The sequence below is a fragment of the Protobothrops mucrosquamatus genome, unplaced genomic scaffold, assembly GCF_001527695.2.
Source record: "Protobothrops mucrosquamatus isolate PMUCROS unplaced genomic scaffold, P.Mucros_1.0 scaffold585, whole genome shotgun sequence".
NCBI classification, from domain to species: domain Eukaryota; kingdom Metazoa; phylum Chordata; class Lepidosauria; order Squamata; family Viperidae; genus Protobothrops; species Protobothrops mucrosquamatus.
The window spans coordinates 220,506-235,429 of record NW_015386885.1 but is presented as its reverse complement, the minus strand read 5'-3'; the positions used below and the strand labels follow the sequence as shown (position 1 = coordinate 235,429).

At 38.4% G+C, this 14,924-nt stretch overlaps 1 protein-coding gene across 1 annotated transcript; it reads left to right on the top strand.

Annotated features, from left to right (window-relative positions):
• The first annotated feature begins 781 nt into the window (after positions 1–781).
• On the top strand, positions 782–14,870 carry LOC107288762 (alcohol dehydrogenase 1). The gene is made up of 9 exons (XM_015817409.1): positions 782–968; positions 3,764–3,865; positions 5,572–5,713; positions 7,060–7,147; positions 7,250–7,469; positions 7,601–7,861; positions 9,862–9,997; positions 11,793–11,931; positions 14,271–14,870. The coding sequence occupies exons 1-9, from the start codon at positions 951–953 to the stop codon at positions 14,293–14,295; spliced, it is 1,131 nt and encodes a 376-aa protein (XP_015672895.1). The 5' UTR covers positions 782–950; the 3' UTR covers positions 14,296–14,870.
• Positions 14,871–14,924: the final 54 nt, after the last annotated feature.

Below are 14,924 nucleotides of genomic sequence, written 5' to 3'. Positions count from 1 at the left end.
GTTGAAGTCCACAAGTCATAAAAGGGCCAAGTTTGAAGACCCCTGCTTTAACCCAACTCAAGTGTTAGTTTAAATGCAGGATATAAATTCAATAATATAAGCGGTAGTAACCAGCTGCCGGTTGGAATAGATATTACTGAAGAATTGAAGATAGTCCCAATTCCTCAGGAAAAAGCATCATACTGTTATTACCTATTAGTTTAATACGCTGCTTTTTCTCCAGCAGCACAAAGTATAGCAGCACACACAAAAGTCCCTCTTCCTGTTTTTCTCCACAGCAAGTACAGATTGGGTTGAGAAAGAGATGCAAATCTCCAGAGACCTTTGGTTGCTGGCCCCAATCCAACAGGAAAAACTACTTTCAAAGTGATTTAAGGACGAAAGTGCTTCTGCTTTTCTCCAAATCACCCATAACAACAAAGCACACAAAAAAAATCCTATTACATAAGTTTTCAGAGTTGCCTTCTTCCCCAGATTCTGGTAAAACAAATAATGTCCTTTTATTCAAACTGTTTTGCTTACAAAAAAGGGAATGTATATATGGAAACGAATTTATGTAGTCCTTTTATTCAAACTGCCCGATAAAGGATTTCTTGCGACGATTACAGCATATTATCACATGCGGATGCCTTGATAAGAAGCTAGCTAGCGCTTCTATAAGTCGTGTAGGCAATATTGTAGGCAGATTTGACTTCATTCCCCAGAGTCCTCCGCGGCGTGTCTACGGCAAGCGAAGAGTTCTAAAGTAAAAAAAAAAGGGTTTCCTTTTGACCGCTCTTTGGCCCTAAAGGAATCTGGATGCGGGAACGAAGGGCGTATCGCTGTGTTGGCGATATTGGTGTACTGTAGTCGCTTTTATTTTCTCCCCCCAATTTTCCAAAGCGATAGGCCAGGGTTTTCCGAAAGCGAGTGGAAAGATCTTCGTGCAGTACGGTAGCTAGTTTGCAGACATGGACACTTCTGGGAAAGTAAGAAACGGTTTATTGTTTTCAGGGAAGCAGTAAACTAATCTAAGCTGGAAATGCGTTTGCTAATTTGTGGATAATCTTTGGTGCGAGCCTAGCTATTAAGATATGTAAATGATATGTAAATGTGTAGATCTAATAGAGAAACGTATACCTTATAAGTAAAACCAGAGTTAAGCAAAACGAGGACTTAATGCAAAGTTTTAGACCGCATTCCCTCTTGCATACTTTTTGTGAAATAATGGCAACAGAAAGATTTAATGGAGCAATGTGCAAGAATTATAGTTAGAGATCCAATTGTTGTTTAATTGTATTCAAATGTATATTGGGCTACACTGGACTACAATCACCCCCAGACAGTATTACCACTCATTGGCACAATGCATTGTCAATGAGCAATTTTGCTTGCTTGTTGAATCACAATTTGCCCTTAAACTGATACATTCTGAGTAAATAAATAGATTCTAACGGCTTTGCTTGCAAGACTTTAGCCATAGTTATTGCACTATGCTTCATTTAGTAAGCCTAATGCAACACAGATGGGCGGCATTCTCAAAATACGCTGGACTAAAATGTGGTAGACTTCTTTGTTGTTCACTATGGTCCATGAATCCAAACAATATGTTCAGTTGGATCGATTTCTATTTAAATATGTTTACAGTTGAGAGCCAGATTGATGTAGGGTTTAAGGTGTCAGGCTAGCACTGGGAAACTGTGGGTTCTAATCCCGCATTAGGAACAAAGCCAACTGGGTGATCTTGAGCCAGTCACCCTCTCCTAGCCCTTGGAAGCAGGCAATGGCAAACCATTTATGAAATCTTGCCAAGAAAACCTCAGAGCAGTGTTCATCAATGGCATTGGAAACTCGATAGCTCTTCCCGTGCCATTTTGGATTTCTGATTCAAACTGTCATATTGCAAGAGGTACAGATGTAGAATTTTCTTATGTTTGTGAAGGCTTCCTGCTTAATCGGATCGAAGTGTTCCAATTCACATTTCTTCAAATTATCCTGCACAATTTATCTTTTGTGTATTCCTTGATATATCCTTCCTTCCTAGCTGCCCTGGGAAATGCTGCTCTAATTTATCAGCAGCATAGAACTATAAAGTCTTCTTTGTAGAGCAGTTATGTAAAATATAATATTTAGTATTGCATTTCATATGAAGTATGAAAGATCAGTATCCCATGATTTTATGCTAAATGAAGCACTGAAGTAAGATAATTTCAAAATGAAGTCACATGGTTCCTTGGACTAGGAAGTGTTCTTGCCCCAATCACTTCAGTATTCAGGAAAATGGGATGGGGGGGGGGGNTTATGCCAAAACTAATAGAGGAAACTCAAACCCAGGATGAGTGTCTGCATCCCCACTATTTTCATTTAGACCTATGCAGCAGAGCTGAGCACTGCACTGGATTTGAAGGTGAAAAGGGTGCTTTGAACACATGGGAGCCCAAATATCTACAACTCTTTAAATTAGCTGTATCACTCTTGGGATCAGAAAAGACCCTCCATCTGCAACACTTTAGGGATCCATTTTGCACCTTTAAGGCTCTTCTTATCCCAGTAATGATATAGTGGTTGAGTTGATGGACTAGGAATTGGGAGATCCTAGTTTTATTTTACTCTCAGACCCAGAAGCTCCCTGGATAACCAAACCAATCACAGTTTCTCTTTCTCTTTGCTCAACCTACTTATTCCTTATTTAGTACATATAATTGTACAATACAGAAAGATATAATACATTACTTAGTGTGAACATGATTTCTGGAAAATGTATTAGACTATATTATAAGTCACTGATTGCACTGACTGGGGATTAAAACCTCAGGAATAAAGTGATTTGTTAAGATAATCCTGTTAATATATAATTGCCCAAAGAGGAAAGGGCGCCCTGTTGCACCACTAGACTTGGGGTCATAGCTCAGTTGTAGATCACATTTCATTTACTACTTTGTCCAAGTTCAAGTTTCAAAGTAAATGAAAAATGAACATTTGTTTGGTGGCTGGAAGCCAGAATTAACATTTTGGGAAGGCAAATTCATGTTATGCCACAGAGTATATGGAATTTCTGATGTTTCCCCCAGTGAGCCTGTCAAGAGGGGGTGGGCAAATTGATATATACATGTATATACACACATGTACACACACACACTTTTAAAAATATGTATGCCCAGTTTGTTTCCAGCTAGCACTTACAGTTTTCATATATTGTCTGTTTCAAAAAGTAGAAAAGCACTGACAGGTTTCAGCCCTTCTAGTCAGAGGGTGCTGTAGGAATGAGAAAGATTACCACTCTCAGATGTACAGTGGATAACATCACTGTTAATTTCCAGTTTTCCTATATGGCAAAGAAATCCCTCACTCCACATATGCCCTCTTGTGCTCCTTTATTGCAAAAAGTGTGTTATACAGAAGTGTCCACAGAATGGAAGCTTTCATTAAAATGATTAGAGCAGCATTACATGCTTTCAATGCAAGTTCTGTTCCTTTTGTACATGTGTACATCCTCATGATGCATGTCCAAAGGGAGTAAAGCTTATGGTGCAACTATGGGACATTACGTTTGTCAGTGGAACCCTCCTGTGGGGGCCTCTGGTGCTATATCTCAAGGGAGCTGATTACTCCCACTGGAATGGCGTAGGACGCTTTCTCTATGACCCCACCTTGAGCTGCTACATTGAGAAGGATTTTAGGCGTAGATGTTATACTAGTGAGAAAGTTCTACCTGGTTTGATCTACTTTGTGCTTTGCATAGGATTAGACTAAATGTATTTTGTTTTTGGTTTGGCTTTTCTAGGTTATCAAATGTAGAGCAGCTGTGGCTTGGGAAGTCGGCAAACCGCTTTCTATTGAAGAGGTAGAAGTGGCTCCACCAAGGTCTCATGAAGTTCGTGTTAAGGTAGATCAATTTTTCTGAATAATTTTCCCTGGTCCTCTATTTTGGAAAGCACTGTTTTGTTCTTAAAGGAAAACTACAACGTGTCACTTCCATTAATTTATTTTTCAAGCATTTGCAAAGCAGATTTCTAAATAAATACCTATACATTGGCAACCTTTGAAAGGCGAAGAGAAAAGTAAATGAGAATTGTGTTTCATTCACAGACCATGGTATGTTCTGTTTGGGTTTACTAAATGTGTCCTCTGAATGCAGCCTTGTTTTATAAATTATCATTTATAATTTCTGGTTATGTGGAAATGTTCAATTTTTGTTGGGAGCTCATAGAAGTATACACGGTACTTCTCTCTACTTTTCCCAAAACAACAACCCTGTGAAGTAGGTTGAGCAAAGAGATAGAGAAACTGTGATTGGTTTGGTTATCCAGGGAGCTTCTGGGTCTGAGAGTAAAATAAAACTAGGATCTCCCAATTCCTAGTCCATCAACTCAACCACTATATCATTACTGGGATAAGAAGAGCCTTAAAGGTGCAAAATGGATCCCTAAAGTTTTGCAGATGGAGGGTCTTTTCTGATCCCAAGAGTGATACAGCTAATTTAAAGAGTTGTAGATATTTGGGCTCCCATGTGTTCAAAGCACCCTTTTCACCTTCAAATCCAGTGCAGTGCTCAGCTCTGCTGCATAGGTCTAAATGAAAATAGTGGGGATGCAGACACTCATCCTGGGTTTGAGTTTCCTCTATTAGTTTTGGCATAAACCCCCCCCCCCCAATCCCATTTTCCTGAATACTGAAGTGATTGGGGCATGAACACTTCCTAGTCCAAGAAACCATGTGTCTTCATTTTGAAATTATCTTACTTCAGTGCTTCATTTAGCATAAAATCATGGGATACTGATCTTTCATACTTCATATGAAATGCAAAACTAAATATTATATTTTACATAACTGCTCTACAAAGAAGACTTTATAGTTCTATGCTGCTGATAAATTAGAGCAGCATTTCCCAGGGCAGCTAGGAAGGAAGGATAAATCAAGGAATACACAAAAGATAAATTGTGCAGGATAATTTGAAGAAATGTGAATTGGAACACTTCGATCCGATTAAGCAGGAAGCCTTCACAAACATAAGAAAATTCTACATCTGTACCTCTTGCAATATGACAGTTTGAATCAGAAATCCAAAATGGCGCAGGAAGAGCTATCGAGTTTCCAGTGCCATTGATGAACACTGCTTTGATATCAGGGAGAGACAAATTGGAGTTGACAATTTTTCTCTCGCACAGAAATTACAATAGGCAAAACAAGTGTTTAACAGCTTACATGCAACATGACTTACTTAAGTCACTGCTGAAAAATATCTTGCCCTGTTTCCAAAATAATTGCACACTTACCAATAATTATACTTAGAAGTTCAAAACATAGAATAAATATTATTCATCTTTTTTCTGTCTTTAGGAGGATGGTCAAGATGGACGGGTAGAGTTAATAGCATGCATTCCACTGGAAAAGATAAACAGCATTCTGCCCCATGGTCTATATGGCATCAGAGTAATAACATTTTTACATTGTGTTTTCCTCCACTGTTGAGATTCCATAGGCTTGTCCACATTCATACAAGATTATTATGCATAGATCATTGGAAGCCCCTAGTAACTACCCACATAACCTCTGCTATGGTTGGGCATAACTCTTTGTTCTCTGTTATAGATAATAGCCACCGGAATATGTGGGACAGATTACCATGTTCTAGAAGGTTCTTTCCCCAAAGTAGAGTATCCTGTAATTCCTGGTCATGAAGGAGCTGGAATAGTAGAGAGTATTGGGCCAGGAGTGACATGTGTGAAACCAGGTACAGAGAAGAACCCTTATGGCTTTTTCATGTGCATTTTAATGTCTTCAAAGTACAATGGATATCCAGCATAATTGCTATACGCTATTACATAGTCTGCATTGTACAGAACTGAGCTCAGATATTACAAAGCATGATTTGTTTTATTACAGGTACTCCTTGACTTAAAACCATTTGTTTAGTGACCACTCTTCTTTGGGCACTGAAAAAAGACGTATGATGAGTCCTTACACGTATGACCTTCTCGGCATCCCCATAGTTACTTGATCAAAATCTGGGTGCTTGGCAACTGATATGTATTTACGATGGTTGTAGCATCTTGGAGTCATGTGGCCACTATTGGCAATTTTCCCAGCTGGCTTCTGAGAAGCAAAGTCAATGGGGAAAGCTGGATTCTCTTAATTATCTCATAATTCATGTAACAACTGTAGTGATTCACTTAACTGTGGCAAAAAAGGTCATAAAACCGGGCGTAACTCACTTAACTGCCTTGCTTAACAACAGAAATTCTGGTTCTAATTGTGATCATCAGTTGAGAACCAACAATATAGACTGTATTTATAGCACCATTTTTCTTAGACTACACCAGAGGTCAGGAAGCTCTTGTCACACTACATAATTTAATTTGCTATTCATTGCAAGAATTTCTCTGTCGTGTGGCTTCATATTTGGACACATCGAGAACAATTGTGCCTCTTAGTATCCCTTCGACATTTTATTCCTCCTCTTCCCAATGAAGCTGTATGTATAATAAAATGATTTGCTCTCTCTTAGACCTGTACTCTGTGCACCTGATGAAATAACCTTTGATCTATGAACACTTATGCAATGATGATACAAGGATTTGCCATAAACCATGGATTGTAAAGCTGAACTGTAAACTGAGTTTGTACTTTAAAACCACAGATGCTAGGTTCATCCAATATGCTAAGCCATGATGTAGTGCAGGGGTCTTCAAACTTGGCCCTTTTATGACTTGTGGACTTCAACTCCCAGAAATCCTCAGCCAGCGTACCTGGCTGAGGATTTCTGGGAGTTGAAGTCCACAAGTCATAAAAGGGCCAAGTTTGAAGACCCCAGATGTAGTGTGAATGAAAAATGATGAAATAAATATGGTCAGGTGAAATGAACTGCTTTTAGGATATCTGATTTAGTAATGCTTTTCCCCCTTCAATTCACAATGAATTGCGGTCTGCATTTTAATGAGTGTCTTCAGAAGGCTATTTCAACTGTGATAAATGCACCGGAAAAAGTCTATTTGTAGTGATCTTGATTTATAAAAATATGGGTAATAAACATGATCTTTTGATCTGGAGGTTTCATGTTTTTCCCCTTTGTATTTGAAGGAGACAAAGTGATTCCCCTTTGTCTGCCCCAGTGTGGAGAATGCAACTCATGTTTAAAATCAAACACCAACTGTTGCCTGAAAACCCAGTAAGTTCCTTTAAAAACTTTTGTTTTGTATTTTTCTGGATTCACGACATTGCACATAAAGTTTTTTTTTTTTACTGACAAGTCCATTTATCTTTGAAACAGCATTTCTGAACCACAAAATCTGATGCCTGACAAGACTAGTAGATTCAGTTGCAAAGGGAAACAAGTTCATCACTTCTTATGGATTAGCACTTTCTCTCAATATACAGTCATGCCTGACTCTACCGTAGTTAAAATTGATGATACTGCACCTTTGGATAAAGTCTGCCTTTTTGGCTGTGGATTCTCTACTGGCTATGGGGCTGTCCTCAATACAGCTCAGGTGAGAAAACCTATTTATAAGTTCTGATGGGCTCTCAAATTCTGTGCCATTTAAGAACTTCTCCACCAATTTGTTATGCTGCTGAGGACAGCTTGAATGTATCTCAGCTCTCTTTCTCCATGACTCCATAGGTTACACCTGGATCCACCTGTGCTGTTTTTGGTTTGGGAGGAGTTGGTCTCTCTGTGGTCATGGGATGCAAAACAGCTGGAGCATCTCGTATCATTGGGATTGACATTAATAGCGACAAATTTGGAAAGGCAAAAGAACTGGGAGCTACGGAATGTATCAACCCTCAAGATTACAAGAAACCCATTCAAGAAGTAATTGTGGAAATGACTGGACATGGTGTAGATTATGCCTTTGAGGTTGTTGGATGTTTGGAGACACTGGTATGTATTTAATCAAAATTGATTGGCTCATTTGCCATTTGATGCTAGATTCAATGAAAGCACTAAAGTGAAATTTTGATTTAAAAGAACATTCGAGATGAGAGAACATCTGCTACTCCCAGCTATCTTAGTCTGAATATACCTCATTTGTGTAAATAATCACCATTTTCATTTATTTGCATAAATCCATTCTTATGCAAGTGACATAAATAGAATCAATATGCAAGTGACAATACGATTTAAATTGTTAATCTAAATTTAAATGAATTGTCTGAATTACTTCAGATATAATGAACTTAGTCTAATGTTTTGGAGAGATATTGAGGCACAGATTTTGTCCACTGTATCCAAAGTTTGAAAATGGCAGTCCATTAAGTCTGGATTCTATTGCATGTATGTGTTCTCCAGGTTTGCTGCGTTGATATTTTTGTCAAATATTTGTCACTGTAGTAAAAGTTATTTCATAAAAATCAGCCCAAAGGATCATCTAAATTCAGTGTTCTATGTTTCCCAGTAACATAATAGGTTCATTTAGGAAACTGTCAAATGGGATGAACCTGGTAGCATCTTGTAAGGTTAACCAGTGTTTATTTTACACTTTCGTGAGCTGCAGCTCACTTTTATCAGTGACTTGACTGAATTTGAAATACACAAATATAACACAGAAGAGGGGAATAGACAAGGAGATGGCAGAGTAGTAATACAGAGAAAGTTATCCAGGAAAGAGTTTTAAGCACCTAATCATTTATCAAGATGTATTTTTATCACATCAATTCCTATATTTATAATCCTACATCAGTCAAGCCCTTCTGCATTTAATAAAGGAATCTGCAACTCATGAAAGCTCAAAATAAATATTGGTTAATCTTAAAATCTTTCTGATGTTTGGCTTCCTTAGACTAACATGGCTGTCTTTCTACAGCAGGGGTCTTCAAACTTGGCCCTTTTATGACTTGTGGACTTCAACTCCCAGAATTCCTCAGCCAGCGTTGCTGGCTGAGGAATTCTGGGAGTTGAAGTCCACAAGTCATAAAAGGGCCAAGTTTGAAGACCCCTGTTCTACAGTGTCTCAAATAATGTAGGCATATAGGTCCTCTTCCCTTCCTGCTTCTTGGCAGCAAGGGTCCAAAGCATTCAGAGAAAGTAAATGGCCATCAAGACAACAAACGATAGTCCATCAAACAATGGATCAGTTGCTGGAGTGTAGTGGTAAAGATCATCAGTCAGGGTTGGGGAGAGACAAGTTTAAGTCCATTATCAACCACAGAAACTCACAGTAAATTCTCCTTTTATACAATCTCATTTGGTTGCCATCACCATTTCTCAAGACATTGAGTTCATAGTACGCTCTCCAAAAATGGATCCCCTTTTATTTCAGAACTTCCAAGCAGGCTGCCAAGAAAGCCGTCTGTGTTTAAGACTGAATTCTTGTGTGTTAGTAGTTAGAACCTACACATGATTCAGTTAAGATAGTTGGAAGACCAGATATATTTTTATTTATTTATCTATCTATCTTTAAAAAATGTATATAGCTGCCCATCTCACAAACAGCGACTCTGGGCACCATTTAACAATCAGATAAAAAACAGCAAATACTGTATGAAAACAAGAATTATAATTATATTGATATTCTTAAGAAGCAAATAGATGGATGCTCTTTAGGGATACTCAACTGTCTATACTGAAAAAAGTCACTAATCGACTTTCCAGAAAGATGAGAGATCCTTTGGAGTGCTATCAGCTGATTCAGGTATAACTTCAGAGAATTGTTGGTAAAAATTATTTTGGGAAGTAGGTAGCTCAGTTCTTACTGTGAAACATGAACATCAATAAAGGCTGTATGCAGATTGCAGAACATTCAGTATATATTTGCTTTATACTAAATCAGCTGTTACTTTACCATTTCCAGGGTCAAACACAGCATTTTTAACATCTATCCATTGTCCTTTTTTTCTTTGCATGGCAAAAATTTCCTTAATTTCTTCCCTTTTTTCAACCAGACAGCTGCTTTAGCCTCTTGTCACATGGGCTGTGGGACCTGTGTGATGATTGGTCTGCCCCCCTCAGGTGCAAAATTCTCCTTGGATCCTATCCTGCTTATTACAGGGCGCACTCTAAAAGGGAGTTTCATTGGAGGTATGTTCATAGATGGAAGATAAGTGAACACACTCATAAACAGATATTTTCTTTGTCTTTTGTAGTGTGGAATTACATTGGAAATGAGGGTATGTGAACATACTTATAAACCAGAATTTGTCCAAGGATAATTAGTTCGTTTGATCTGTGGCTATATTACAGGTAGTCCTCGACTTATAATCACAATTGAGTTCAAAATTACCATTGCTAAGCAAGGCAATTGTTAAGTGAGTTTTGTCCCATTATATGACCTTTAATGCCACAGTTGTTAAGTGAATCTCTGCAGTATCCCTGTGGTCACGTGATAAAATTCAGATGCTTAGCAACTGACTCATATTTATGACGGTTGCAGTGTCCCGGGGTCATGTGATCACCACTGACAAGCAAAGTTAAATGAGAAGACAGATTCACTTAACCATATTACTAACTTAACAACTGCAGTGATTCATTTAACAACTTTGGCAAGAAAAGTCATAAAATGGCACAAAACTCACTTAACAAATGTCTCGCTTAGCAACAGAAATTTTGGGCTTGATTGTAGTCATAAGACGAGGAATACCTGTATTGTATTTATTTATCAGTTAGTTTGATTCATATTCCATCTTTCTGACTGGCAAGTATTCAATGTAGCAAGAAGAATTAATGTTAAAATTAAAAATCCAAAGGTATAAACTGAGATTCAGATGAAGTTATAAAATTCTGGCAAAAGAAATTGTATAAGTTTTCTAAACAACAAAGAAAGAAGTTCATTTCATAGCCTGGGACAAGAAAACAGAACTCTGAAACTCAGATCATTTTCAAAAAGGTATCTTCTGCAGATCTTAGTAGCTAAATAGTTTGGCTCTTGTATTAACTTTCTCCTCCTGTTACAATCCTAACAAATTCCCATTCCGTCCCATTTTATCTTCAAAGAGAGTTTGTGCACTGGAAAACTCCTCATGATTGTTGTATATCAACCTTCTCCATTCTGGCATCATCCAAATGCTCTGTTCACAGTTACTCATGCCTTGGTCACTTCCCAGGTTGCAGGATGCTCTTTATATATGGTGCCATCTATGGGAAGTATTTGAAAGTTTCAGCTGTGTACACTGTGGTGCTGTGGGCAGTTATCTGTGTCCCTAGAATGGCACAGGCTGCTTTTGCTGCCAGTTTTCTTCTAGGTCCAATTCAAGATGCCGATTTTTAAAGTCCTTCATGGCAAGGGGCCAGGTTATTTGAGGGATTGCTTCTTCCTGATTACATCTGCCCCTCCCATCACTTCCAGCAGAAACGGTATACTGTAGGTCCCATCTACTAAGGAGTTACATCTGGTGGGACCCAGGAAATGGTTGTGTTGTTTTTTTTTGCTGTGGAACATCATTGCCTCCGAAGTGAGATTGTCCTCTTTCCTGCCATCCTTCAAGAAACCCCTTTTAATGGCATTCTCTTTTAATATTGTTATTTTATGGTTTTATTATATGCCACGCAAGGTCAGGGTTTGTGAGATGGGTGGCCATATAATTATGAGAGAGAGATTGAGTGAGAGAGAGAGACAGACTTCATCTGGATACCAGGTTAAGGAAAAGCTGCCATCTTTCCTCCAGAAGTTGAAGCAGCAGTTAAGAGTAAACATTTAGCAATTCATGTGCTTCCAGTTTTAGTTTATTCTATATTTGATTTTACAGCAAAAAATAATGTTACAAGTTTTGTTATGAGCGCTTTTGCAATTTGCCAAAAAGGTTTGACAAATTGCAAAAATGTTCATGGGAAGCAGAGACAACATCTAGTAGGTTACATTTGGTTTTGTTTCTTATAGGCTGGAAGATGAAAGATTCAATTCCTCAATTAGTCTCCAGTTACATAGAAGGAAAATTTAAACCAGATGTTCTGATCAGCCACATTTTACCATTCAGTGATATTGGGAAAGGATTTGACTTGCTTCGTGCTGGAAAGAGGTGAGATTTCTGCCCCATCATTGCCTATTTTTAACAGAAGTAGTTTCAGCTCAGACTTCAGTTTGAATTCCAAAAGCCAGATTGGTCATGTGGTTAAGGTGCAAGGCTAGAAACCAGGAGACTGTGAGTTCTAGTCCCACCTTATACATGAAAACCAACTGGGTGATTTTGAGCCAGTAACTCTCTCTCAGCTCAACCCACAACACAGGGTGGTTGATGGGGGGCAAATAGGAGGAGGAAGGAATATTAGGTATGTTTGCTGCCTTTAGTTTTATCAGAATAATAAATACAGGATATAAATAAAAAAGATAAATTTAGTTTCATCTATACATAGAGCAAATATTAATGTTTAGATTTTGTAGCTCCTTAAAGACCAAAGGGACTTGCCAGGAGAATGAAGTATTTATTGCACTTTTGTTAGATTTTCATCTCCCAGAGCAGCTATACTAATTCTAAGAATTCTTTAGAAAAAGTTAAAGGCTGTTTGAAAGAGTGCTTTTTCAAAGCCTTGTAAAGGTTTAATACTACTAATTCATTCTTCTAATGAATTCTACATGCACAAACCCTTCCCTTCCCCCCTGGGAAAAAGTAGCCCCAACTGGCAGCCAGCTCAACCAGCTGCACTCAGCTGATTGAACTCACGAGTCTTGGAGAAGATGACAGATACTGTATCTCTGGTCTAAATCACTTTTAAAGATTTAAAAATAATAGCTATAACTTCTACTGTATCTGGATGCAGATTGGCAACCTGATTTAAAATTAGCATGATGTGGGCTCTGTGAGATAAACCAAACATCAACCTGGCTGTAGCAGTTTGTCCCAATTGAAGCATTCAGGTCGTACACCTAAACAGCCTTATGTAAAGCATAAGACAAACCTGGAAGTTATAAGTAGATGCTGATCTAATCCAGAGTCACTCCTAAACTGTATACCCACTCTTTATGGGAGAGTGTAATTTCATCAGGAATAGCTCCACCCAAAACCTAGAGCGATGACCTTTCACAATGAATATTTTTGTCTTACGTGGATTCGGTTTCAGTTTGTTTTCCTTCATTCAGCCCATTACTATCCTTAGGCAAACTTTCAAGGGAGTTACACCATTGCCTGATAGTGTTACCTAGAGAATTGGATTTCAGGGTCCTCTCCCAACAGTTGATGCATCTATTTAAACATCCCTGGAGACCAAATGGCGCCTTGAAGGACTTCACATGCCAGTTCCTTCTTTATGGAGCACTGGTTTCCAAGCAACGCCATCTGGGACCATCCTGCCAGATAGGAAGGGAACCACTGCAAAGCAAGGCCCTCTCCTGCCCTTTGGAATATCTTACCCTCCTGAGGTGAGATTGGCTCCCAACCTCCTGACTTTTCATAAGTGCTTTAAGACCTGGTTCTGCCAGATGGCTTGGGGACCCAATGGGGGAGCTTCACACTGGAGATGGTTGACTAATTAAAAGCTAGTCCCACGTTATCCATCACCCCTCCCCCCATGTATTTCCTTCTCCCTCCTTCTCCATCTTGTGTTAATGATTTTGTTTTATCTGCTTTCTCATTTTATATCTGATGATTTTAATGATTTTATTGGGTAAGCTGCCCTGGAGTCATTTAACAGAAGATGGGTAGCAAATAAATTTAATAGTAAAATTAAAATAAATTCCCAAGACTGCAAAGTTGTCCAGAAAGATACCATGGCCATTGAGATGAGAAGCTGCTAGGAGAACTAAGAAAGTCAGAATTCATATTCCTTTTGTTTCTCTTCATCATCCAAGAAGTTGACCAAGGCAGTTTCACTTCTATACATGCTGGCAGAATTTATAACGAGGGACTACCAAATGATATAAGGCTGTGAAATTACTTTGCAAGTTTTTCGCCTTGTGCTGGGCTTTCTGTTTTTGGTTTTCTTCTAATATTGAAGCAATTGGTAAGTGGTTGAAGCAAATGTCTGTGAGGAAATAACGTTCAGGAGATTACTCAGATCTGCATGCAACTTTTGTTGTTGAATTTCCAGATTCCTCCATTCTTTGGTGAGTTGCTTCAGTAAATCTACACTACACCCACACTGGGTGCCATTTCTTTGTGGCCCACAGCTACTTGACTAGATGAGTTTTCTACAGCACTTGACTTCTTATGAATGGCAAATGCTGCTGTCCTAGCAACATTGCCACAAACAAGTGCAACTGCACAGCCTGCCTCTCCCAATATTCCAAGATTAACAATAATATCTGTCAGCAGGATTTGAAAATAGGAAATCAGTCACAGGCATGAATTTAAAAATACTTGTGTTTTGATCATTTTTCTTTACAAAAGGATATGGAAAGTGAAGCCTGTGTTTTATTTTTCAGCATTCGTACTGTCTTGAAGTTTTAAGTGGCTCAACTTGCTGAATCTGTCTGGAAGTCTTTAACGTGGAACCACGAAGAATACTCTTTTCCTTGGCCCTATGTTTGTTCTGAAAATACTGGAAAAAGACATTCGTGTTTTGTTTCTCTGGGTGCTTATATTTAGGTCGTAGCATAAATTATATGATTTATAAGATGGAATGTTGATATTACTTGGCTCCAGATGCAAAAAATTCCGTCATGGTCTTAGTTTTAACTCTCACAGAAAGAGCATAATCGAATTTTTAAGTCTCTGAAGTGGAGGAAAAAATCAGTCGTATCTACATAAAATGTAGAAACTCATGTTTTCATGGCTTAGCCTCAGGTTAGAATGTGACTTGATTCACTAATTGAATTATACCAGAAGGGCTCCTGATTAGTGAAGAGAAAATTAGCACCAATCACTCTTGACTGCTTTATCCATACAATTCTGTTTCCATGGCATTCATTCTATATCAACAAAGCCAAACATCAAAACAATCCCTTGTTGCCAAAAGCAGCTGTTCTCCTCTGGCAGTTCAAAACAACTTCCTTTCATTTTCTCTGCATTGCAATTCTCTTGTTTTACCAATAAAGGAGAATATTTGTAGCTCAGGGTTGAAATGAGAGGTCCATGTG

Bases quoted from the DNA above. Each gene is read 5' to 3' on its own strand.
- LOC107288762 (XM_015817409.1), top strand. The intron at 5,714-7,059 runs GTACAGAGAAGA...TTGTATTTGAAG, and splicing joins AGTGACATGTGTGAAACCAG to GAGACAAAGTGATTCCCCTT. The intron at 7,470-7,600 runs GTGAGAAAACCT...ATGACTCCATAG, and splicing joins CTGTCCTCAATACAGCTCAG to GTTACACCTGGATCCACCTG.